The sequence below is a fragment of the Antrostomus carolinensis genome, unplaced genomic scaffold, assembly GCF_000700745.2.
Source record: "Antrostomus carolinensis isolate BGI_N321 unplaced genomic scaffold, ASM70074v2 scaffold13877, whole genome shotgun sequence".
Taxonomy (NCBI): domain Eukaryota; kingdom Metazoa; phylum Chordata; class Aves; order Caprimulgiformes; family Caprimulgidae; genus Antrostomus; species Antrostomus carolinensis.
The window spans coordinates 1-10,705 of record NW_010325424.1 but is presented as its reverse complement, the minus strand read 5'-3'; the positions used below and the strand labels follow the sequence as shown (position 1 = coordinate 10,705).

At 39.3% G+C, this 10,705-nt stretch overlaps 1 protein-coding gene across 1 annotated transcript in view; it reads right to left on the bottom strand.

Moving 5' to 3' along the window:
* Positions 1-3,532, bottom strand: part of AFF2 (ALF transcription elongation factor 2) — a gene marked incomplete at its 5' end in the record, with an annotated part of 117,373 nt that extends 113,841 nt beyond the window's left edge. Inside the window, 3 exons of the mRNA XM_029085770.1 lie at positions 884-935; positions 1,198-1,234; positions 3,446-3,532. Of these exons, the coding sequence (XP_028941603.1) occupies positions 884-935; positions 1,198-1,234; positions 3,446-3,532 (176 nt within the window). The remainder of the gene's footprint in view (positions 1-883; positions 936-1,197; positions 1,235-3,445) is intronic.
* Between the last annotated feature and the right edge of the window lie 7,173 nt (positions 3,533-10,705).

Genomic DNA, 10,705 nt, shown 5'->3' with positions numbered 1-10,705 from the left:
TTTCCCTATAGGGATTTACCTAAAACTGTGTCCTTAGTAGATGAAGGGGAACCACTAGAATAATTTTGAAGTAATTTTAAATGAACATACTGTATTTATACAAATGCCAGTTAAGCTAATGCAGTTCTGCATTCAGTAGTTTAAAACACTTGAACACTAAAAAAAAGCAGCTCTGAACTGAAATCAGACCCATATATTTTCATAAACAACAACCTACTTTTCAAAGTTATTACTTAATTCCTGTTTGTAAATTATTTTGAGATCTTGGAGTAAAAGTAAAAAAACAGTTCCCATTGAACTCACTGCCACATTATTGCAGCCTTACACCAGAAAAGCACCAAAGAAAGATGGTTTAACACAACGGAGAATTAGCTCTTCCACAATTTTAAACTGTCATATTTATGGATCATCTGTGATTTTCAGCTGTTTCAAAGTGTAGGAAACTCAAGACCAGCTTTTCAACACCAGCTAGCAGAATCATTCTGTATGATGTGTTTTACTCTCTCTCACTATGAATGTTAAAATTCCTGCATCATCTGTTCATTGGGTTGCATTTTCTATTGTAAGAGGCTTAGTATCTGATGAGAGAAGCATAAAAGTGATTTAATTTTGGCAAGCTGTACAACTAAAATCAGCATTATTTCTGCTTAATAAACTCATCTTTCACACATACCTCTGTTAGCTAATGCTTAAAAAGAAGAAACAGTAATAAGCACTGAAAACATAAAACTGGTTTATGGCTAATTTTTAAGGACTACTGAGAACACCTGAACACCAGGACAAGATTATGAGCAGAGCTAGATTTTAGTTACCTTTGGAGAAATAAGCTCATTTTTATGATAAATTTAAAATGAGATTTAAAGCTGGAAATAATAATACTTACGACTTTTGTGGCACTGACTTAGTTGCAACTTTCCCTGCTGGATCACTCCACTCTGCAAACAAAGGAAACACATTTTCAAATGTCAAAGATTACTGTAGAATTAAAATGCACCCAAAGCTGTCAGCCCATCTAATTATACTTGGTTTCACAACATGCCACAATGCATAACATGTAATAAGAAATGGAACTGATCTGCTTTAGCACCATAGAAATTAATTTTTTAGCCTTTGCTTTAATGATGTTAAACAGGGGGAAAAAAACCCAAACAAAACAACCCAACCCTGACTGTTAGGACTAGGATGATAAAGACCTACTTTGTACATTGTATCCTGAGGTCAGATGTTGGGAGTCCTACAAAGAAGAACACACAAAATGTCAGCATTAGTTAAATAAGGTAAGGGAAATAATCTGTTTTGTAACACTGAGCATGCTAATGCCAGGATTCTTGTTGGCTCACAATAACTAAGCTGCTTCCTTAATGTCACAGTGTTTTCTTGCTTAGTTTTTCTCTAGGCTTTATAGTCCACAGTGATTGTAATCAGCTTTCCTTCCAAGCAGAGTCTGATCATTTGGAATTAAGGTGTTATTTACAACCTCATCTTACAGCCAGGCACTACTTTGCTGGAAGTGTTAGTTCTGTAGGATGTTAAAGTCATTAAAGCCCTTACTGCACTTCCTCTTAGGGCATTATTAGTTCCTAATATTATACTGTGCTGTCAGTCAGTCCCTTGTGAAGTAAATCATGCCCTAAGAGTAAGCATGGCACTTTAAATTTGAATGTCAAAGGGGTAAATTGTTCTGATAAGTTCCACCTTTTTATCACACCTTTTATATATGTTCCTCATGATGATACTTTTTTTTTAATAGTTAAATTGAGAACTTTTAATAGTGCCCTTCTCTGGTTTATATGGCTGTACAATCTAGCCACATAATGTCTAAAATCTATAGTTTAGCTAGCTATAATTGATTAAATGTGATGTTCTGAAGAGACATTTCTGTTGTATTATTTAAAGTAAAATTAACAAACTCAGAAACATTTATGTGCTTGCTTGCCTACTTCCTGAAATGATAGCTCAAGAAAAAAAAAAAAATCAATCTAATTTATATTTTTTATTGAAGTTATACAGTCAAGAATTTAAGGATCAACATTTAACATGCCCAGAAATTAACTTTGATGTGGATCTTAAAAGTTCAAAGCAAACTCAGTAAAAACAGAAAAGCAAAACAAAATTTTAGTTTCTCTGAACCTATGTTTATACTCCTGCCAATGGAGATAGTGGCAGTCTGAGACCAATTTCTGTAGAAGCCATCAAAAACAGAGCACTGAATTAAGAGATGGTATAAATTAAAAAAAATACAGCTTCCAATGGTCAAACTCCTCTACTGTCACTATATTCCCTTTCACCTAAATGGATTCAACTTTAACCCAATTTGCAATGAGGATTATACTTGTGTATGATTATGACTTCTGATGCTTAATGCTGAAGCAGTTCACTGTGGCAACAATGGCAGTGCTAGAGCAGTAACAATCACATCCCATTAAAATAAGGCATTCTGGGCACTGGCTTTGGTTTTTTTAAGGAGCCACAGACACTGCTAATTTCATAGGATTTCCAATTAAGTATGGCAGCTGCATTTCAGACAGAGAAATATCTGCCAAACAGATAAAATCGGTAAGAGGAAAATCACATTCCAGCTTCTAAGACATGATATGATAGCTTGAACCATAATGTCAAGCAGTACCAGTTTTATAAGCTATTTTCCAAGGTCCCGCCTTTAGAAAGAAATGTTTACGTAGCTCCATGTCAGACTGGTGTAGATTTCCCACACTGGGGAAGTTCTGACCTTCCCCAACCATCATCAGCTCACAGCTATTCAGGTCCCAGCAGAAGATACCTCCATCAATAATTGCACTAGGTATGAGCTCGATCTTCAACAGTGCTACCAGAATCATAGCTAGGTGGCAACAACGGAATTTGGGCTAAAGGCATGTTCAAATCATACAACTTAACAATTCACTACGTGTTAGGTGAACTGCAGGTACTTTCCAGGCATGTGCTTTCAACATGGCAAGTGCTGAGTGCATACTTCCAACAAGGCCAATACTAAGGATCACATCACATAACTTCGTGTCCTTGGAGTGTGCACACAGACAGATGCCATAGCACTGTTCACATGCAAGAACATTTTAAGTCACTGTAAATCTGACCATGCAGCCTAAACCTTATCATGCAATTAGTTACTAAATAGGTGCAAATAACCATTTCATCCATTGCATTGCACAAACAGTAATGGAAGAAAAACAAGCAAATAAAATATATTGTACTTGATGTAGAAAGACTCTTATAACAACAGAGATAAAGTTCACTTTGCCTCCACTGTAACTTCTGCAGCTTTAGATAAACAGTCTTACCAGTAACAACCGTCTGATTTGGAATTTCCAACTAAAAATAGTGTTAGAAATTTTTGAAAATGGAACCAATTACAAAAATAAACTCTCCAGTAAAGAACACTCAACAGAACAGAATGTCAATCAGGTCACTGGTAATAGCCTACTTGTACCTTGCTTGGGATAGGAAACTTGGTTTGCTCAGCCTTGCCAGGAGTGTGAATAGCAGTAAGAGGAGGAGGCCAGGAATGGGTCATCTCCTAGGGAAGAAAAAAAAAAAAAGTTTTTGAAAACAAATTCATGTACATAAAAAAGAAACAGAGGAAAAAATGCTCATGTATCTTCCACTGAGCCTGGACATGCAGTTGCTTAAGGAAGCATCACCACTCATCTTTATGTGCTAGATGAACACCTTAACTACCCAACAGGTTCCACTTCCTGGGAATGAGGGTGAGGACAGGTTTTACTCTTGAAAATTTTGACCATCTCTGTCTTCATCAGGTGGCAGCTGACCCCTACTCCACGGTCAGCCTGTCATGCTGTATGAATGAAGCCATCATGGTATAGAGCAGGGTTTTACCTGCAAAGCCCAAGCAGGAAGGGGATCCTTCCTGTACTGCACTGGATGCAACCCTATAGAGGATTGCATAGTGGCAAAATAAACCAGAGACAGCTCTAGAAAAAGCTGGATAAGTTGGATAGGACTTGCAGGGTAAATGGTTGGTGTAGAAGAGAGTGGGGACAGTGCCCTGTAAAGCATCTTCTCATAGCACTGGCCATAGGCACTTGCTGTGGCATGCAATGTCACAGAGCACTATTGATTCCATTTTAAAATGAGGGACTGAGATTAGGTGATTTGCACAGGATAAGCCCATACTTAACTAGGAAACCCAAGTGTCTGGTGAAGACCTGTCTACCAGACCATCTAAGCAACACGCCCATTTTCTGTATCAGTGTGTTAATTCATCATTTGCACATGCATGTTCCAACTATCTTCAAATAAATCACCTGGATGCCCATGGCTATGAAATAAAAGCAGAAGAGACGGTGCACACCCTGCTTTCCCATACTGAGGCCTAGAACTGTCACCCCACGGAGCTCGGTGGGAGCAGTTCAGAGGAGGGGGAAAATCTGAAAAATAGAGAAACTGCAATAGTGTTGTTTTAGGCAGAGCTTGTAAAAGCCCTTCTAATTAATGTGTTTTATGGTAGATGCTGCTCCATTCTCTTATCTTTGTTTTTAATTTAATAAATATTCAGAGATCCAGTAATACTTGTCTCTGGCAATTTGTTATATCTTTGTCTTTGTTGTTTTTCTTTGCCTACATAGCTCAGTAACGATTCTTTCTTAAAACAAGGGAGACAGAGTAAAAGTGAGTCTGATACAGGAAATTTTGCGTGCAATGGCCATAATCCTGACTGCAATAAAATAAACTTCCCAGCTACTATTTCACACTGGTCAAGCCCAGGGCCAGTTACAAGAAAACTTATAAACACACAAGTTTCTGTAGGTAACAAAACAACCACTGCAAACGCTCTGCAAGTTAAAATATAACATAAACCAATGAATTAAAGAAAATATTCCTGTTGTCAAAAGGCCAGTGTGGTGGGTGCATCTGGGCTAAAGACATGGCCTGGGTGGCTACAGCTGGATGCAATGTATAATTCACCGAAGGTACAGCCAGTAAGTTTCTGGTCTCCAGTTATCCCTCACAAATCATGCATCATACAGGAAGTTAGGAAAGAGAAAGGAAAAGTATGCACCTCAGTCAATCGGACAGGTAGATGTGCAAGCTTTCCCCAAGCTCCTATTAGGCACTGGTATTTTATTGAAGCCCCTCAAACTTCCACCCTTAGCAATGCTGCTGCTGCAAGGTCTGGCTGAGTCCTGGCAGAGGCAGGAGGGCAGGGCTGGTCTGGCCTCCCAGCCCCGTTGGGCTCTGCCGCTCTGCTTCCACCAGTGCAGTGACCACAGACATGCTTGTGGGTTATCTAAAGGGACAGACAGCACAGCCTGGGGCCAAGCTTGCCAGGTCCTTCTGCAGATGATCCAGGGACAGGGGAGGGTGCAGATGCCTCTGCAATCCTGAAGGAGTTTTTGGGTTTCTGCCTGTGGAGCTCAGGGCCTGTTTTTGTTGCACAAAGACCAAACGGTGGCGATGAGGAGGAAAGAGGCAGCTTGTGAACAGCTCATCCCTCCTGGCGGGTGAGGCTGCAGCAGCTCAGGGCAATGACGAGAAGTACGCTATTATATTGCACTGACTGTTTGACCTCTGCACAGAGGAAGGCAGAAAAGAGATTTAAGCATCCAGTGAACTTTTCTGTGAGATAACATAATCCAAATCCTGCATGCCTCTGCCAAATCCTATGCCACAGAGGTTGCTTTGTGGCAAATCTCTTCATTGCAAAATGATGAAACAGAGACTGTATCACATAATTAAAAGAGGGACAGGCAGCCTGATTGAAGGCAGAAATGAAGCATATTCTAGAACTGCAATTATAGGTTTGACCTCAGTCTCTTCCTGCCCACACATAAAAGGCTGGAGAGAGCCTAGGATTCATGGGAAGGTGATGCCAGCAAGTATTTCAGACTATTCACTGTCAAAATGCATCTAGTGTCCACTGTGTACCAACTTGGAGGGCTGAAGTGTAAGCAGATCTAGTCTTCTCCCTGTTAGGGGAAACCTGAACACAAAACAGTGGGAAAAGGAAAAATGAGTCTGCTATTATTTGGGAAAATTCAATTACAAGGTAAAAAATCCTGACTCTACTGAGGTAAAAGGCAAAAGTCAACTTCAGTGAGGTTAGGACTTACCAATCCATGTGTTTACAGTGACCTCATGACCAAAGTCTATTACAAAGGTACAAGCCAGCTACATTGAAGCATTTCACTTCAGTTATCACTGCAATAAAAAATTATTGGACGGAAAATTCCAGATAGGATCACCCATGCAAAACACCACAAGTATTTAAAGCTCAGCACATATAAAAACAGGTTGGAAGTGGTGAGGAAGTATATAGGTACTTAAAGAAACACACCTACATCTACCTACAGACAGCTGTCACAGCACTGTTGACCAAAGAACCTTGAATAATCGTAGAGAAAGTTTTAAGTTTATTCATTGAAAAATGTCACTTCAAAATGTATGGGCAGCAGCCCCACACCAACTGCCACGCAGCTGCGTGTTATACTCACACAGAGCACAACTGAGCTACAGAATGACAAGCAAAAATGGCACTGCACTGTTTTCAGTGAAGGGTCAGAACCCCAACCCCACATCCTGCAGACATGTGACCGTGTCCTGGTTTTGCTAGGGTAGAGTTAATTTTCCTTTTAGTAATTAGAAGAGTAGTATTTTACTTTCAGTGTTTCAGTTCAGACTTATCATGAGAAGAATGTTGATAAAATACCAATGTTTTTAGTTACTGCAGCTCAAGGCCACAGTTTGTCTGTTTCACAGCTGCACTAGGACTGGGAGGGGGAAGCGCAGTGAGGAGCAAAACCCAAAACTGGCATCTGGATGTGCCAATGAAATATTCCATATCATATCACGTCATGCCAGTATATTAACCAGGGATGACCGGAAGACGGGCACATTCTCTCGGGGATCGCTCAGGCTCACTCTTCCGGGGTTTCGGTTCGGGACCGTCTCGGCTCCGGGATCGTTAGCTGGCACAGGCTGGGAATTGGTCAGTGGGCGGTGAGCACTGTGTATCACTCATTTGTATAGTCTGTTATTACTGTTGTTATCATTATCATTTTTCTTTTAATTAGTAAATAGTTTTTATCTCAACCCGTGAGTCTTCGCCCTTCTTTCCAAATTCTCTCCCCTGCTCCCTGGGTGAGGGGGGGGGGGGGGGGATAGAGCAGGCTGTGTTTGGCTGCAAGCTGCAAGCAAAAGGGTGAATCCACCCAAACCACCACAGACCGTCTGCTTAACTCTCCCCTACTCTGTTCCTTAAGCACATGCACATTACTTTGGAGAATCAGAAGAAAGGATGTCATTTGTTTAATCATCCACACGACTTCACCATTCTTTGCTAAGCCCCAATTTCTTTTGGCAGTCTCTCATCTCTAAGTACTCACTAAACTCAGTTTTGTTTAACTTGTGAAATCTGATATATCCCCCTTCTAATATGTTATGACTATAAAGAACCACACAGACAGTGTGTGTGTGTCGTGTGTGCATCCATTAAGATGTATATAAACATCTTGGTTTGTAAATACCTGGGAAAGTAGGTAGGGAATTGCATTTTTAAATATTTTTTTTTCCCCAGGAAAAGTTAAAAAACTGTAATCAATCCAAATTTGGAAGTATTTAGAAATTCCTGGAAGTAACAATAATAAAACCAAGCATATGAAATGCTTTAAAGAGGAATTTAATGGAAACAAAGTAATCCCACAAAATTGAGTTAGGATTTATTTTCACATGGTTTGGACTTAAAATAATTCCAAAATCATGTTAACTGTTGGAGTGGGTAGATGACTGCTATGGAAGCATGCACTTTTTTATAGACCTGGAGATTAAACGAGAAAGTAAACCTGCACAGTTTGTTGGCTTAAAAGTCACTGTGGTCCTCTGATGTAGTAACATCAAGCATCCTCCTTTCTGAAAATTATTTAAACATTGTTTTAATTGACTCCATGTGCTTTATTTATTAGAGCTAGGCATGCTCGTCTCTTCAGCTATGTCTGCTTTTTTCAGCTATAAAAGCCCTCAGGTAAGTAACTAAGAAGGACACATCAGATGCAATCTAATGAATCACCAAAAATACAAATACTCCAAGCAAACTTTTTAAGTGCTGCAGAAGTACAAGGCCAAATCACAATTTAAATGGAAGGAGAGGACTGGGGAAGGATTTAAACTTGCAAGTTTCTAAGGAAAAGGTCAGAGCAAGAGAAGTGAGTACAGGGGATATGGGGCAGATGGTAAATAGTTTTACAAAACTAGTCCCTAAAATTAATAGCTGTCTTCAAGATTTATTTCCTTTCTCTGTATTTCATTTTTCCATAATTTCCTTCTTGTTCCAAATAAAGTGTGCAGTGTTTTTAAATACAGATAAAAGCACTGAGACAGGTTCTAGGAGGTCATTATGGAAAAAGGCAGCTAGACGGTACTCTGTGTCCCTACTGAGGCAGCTTCTCTTCCTACAGCGCACTCTAAACTGCTTAGCCTGATCTAATTTGAAGTCTCCCAAGATATAGGGCTCACGCTACTTCCCTTGGGAGAATTGAGGGGAGACATGAGAACAGTCTTCAATTACAGAAAGAGCTGTTGCTAAAGGAGAGAATAATGCGTTCTCCAGTTTTATGGTGGATATGAACTTAAACTGCAGCCAGAAAGATTCTCGTTAGACATAAGAAAAAGCTCTCTAATGATAAGGACCGTGCAGCAGTGAAACAGATTGCTCAGAGAGCTACACAGACTCCATCTTTGGGGGAACATACTTAAGAACAGATTAGCACACATCAGTCAGGAATGGCTTAGGAAGAATTGATTCCTGCCTTGGGACAGAGAGTAGATGATGAGATTTCTAAGACCCTTCCCAGCCCTTTTTCTTGTTCTGTAGTTTGATAGATCTATGTTGGCCAAACGCTACCCTTACTGCCCATCTTGTGGATAGTAGATTCACAAAAAAGGCAGAAGAAGAAAGTAACGATTCCAGTGTTTGCCTTCTGTGGCATTAGAGTCCCCAAAGGTAGTTTCAGGACTGACACTTTGCCCACATCATTAGAGCGCAGCCTGAGGAGCAGAAGGAGGAGCAGACCTGCACACATTGCTAGCAATAAATGCAATCCGAGGCCACTTCTGCTAAAGAGACCTTCTCTGTGGTACTTTCTCTGGCAACTGCCCTTCTCAGTCCTTTTAACTCTAAGCTAAATCTGCTGCTTTAAACATTCTCAAATTTTTGGTTACACAGTATGTTAAAGTTGCATTCAAAAAAAAAAAAAAAGCTGAATAGATGTTCTAAGGTTATTACAAACCTGATGTTATAGCTGGTGCTAAGCAATCTACTGCCTTCATGGAATAAAGATAACCAAGTGCTTTACCATTTATTAAAGCATCTATTAATGATTTATTAATGTTTTATTAACTATTTATCAATGCAACCTTAATAAAAAGCATGTCTTGTTTCACAGTATCTTTCTGGTTTCTGCATTTATACAAACCTGATCAAACTCTCTCTGTTAGAAAGCCAGGAATGCATGAGGGGCAGCCACATTTTATGTGTGTGATGCATACTGAATTAAAAAACATTTCAACCCATTTCATCTTGGGAAAAGGCTAAGGAAAGAATGAATATATAGATATATATTTATACATGTACAAGCAAATGACACTAAAGCCTAAAGGAACACAAGGGCAATAAACCTACAGGTTGTTTTTGATTCATATTCCTTATGAAGGAATGGAAAATTTGCATGGGCAGTTGGGAATACCCTGACCAGTAATCTGGCTTGCTTTATACTGGGTCAAAGGCTTCCTGAGGAAAGGATTTTGATACATTGTCAGTATTGACAGAGACATGACAGATAAATTCATGGATATGCATTTGATTATCATGTTTCAGCACTTAAAAAAATTCTCAACATCAAAGGGATACAACATCTTTTTTCCTCTAAGGGGAAGGAAAAAAAAAAAGAAAAAGATGTCAGTAACGGCCTGATGGCCTCCAAGAGGAAGTCAGTTTTCCTGGTATAAATGTTAAGGCAGGAAACATTTTACTCGTGCAAATGTTTTAGCAAATTTATTACCAGTGGCTAGTGCCCAGTACATATTTTTGGAGGAACAATGTGGCAGCATCCGCGACGATGCTTTTGTCATACCAGAATTTATCTTGCTACTGTACCAAAAACTACTAGAAAGCCATTTGCAAACACAGTGCACACACACAAGTTTATTGCTGAAAAGCTAGAGTTTATTCTAGAAAGAGCAACCATTTCCCTGACCATAATCTAAAACCACAGTGTTCACCTTGTGGGTTTTACCAATTACAACAATCAAGTTCCCTTTGCCCAACTAGGAAATGGGATGCATTCCATATCTTCCCATGGTAAATTAATTTTCCTTTCCATATTAACAAGAAGGGGAAGGACAGACAAAAATGATAATCAGTGAAAATGAATATAGAGATTGCATTAGAAGCCAATAGGGGTTGACTATAAACTCTACAACATGTTTTCTTTTCCTATATTGTTAACATTTGGAAATCCACAAGGAAAGTGATAACAATATGGACATTTTCTTTTTCTGTTGAGCTTCTCAATGCTCTCTGACTCCCGTATACCTCATACTTTTCAATATATTTTCCTCATATTACAGCTTTTATAACTAGTAATACTCATATTCTTTGCTTAGAGCATTTAGAAGGCAATAAAAAAATAGCAAATCATGATTGATGTACTGTATTGGGTTTGCGTGGCAAGGTTTT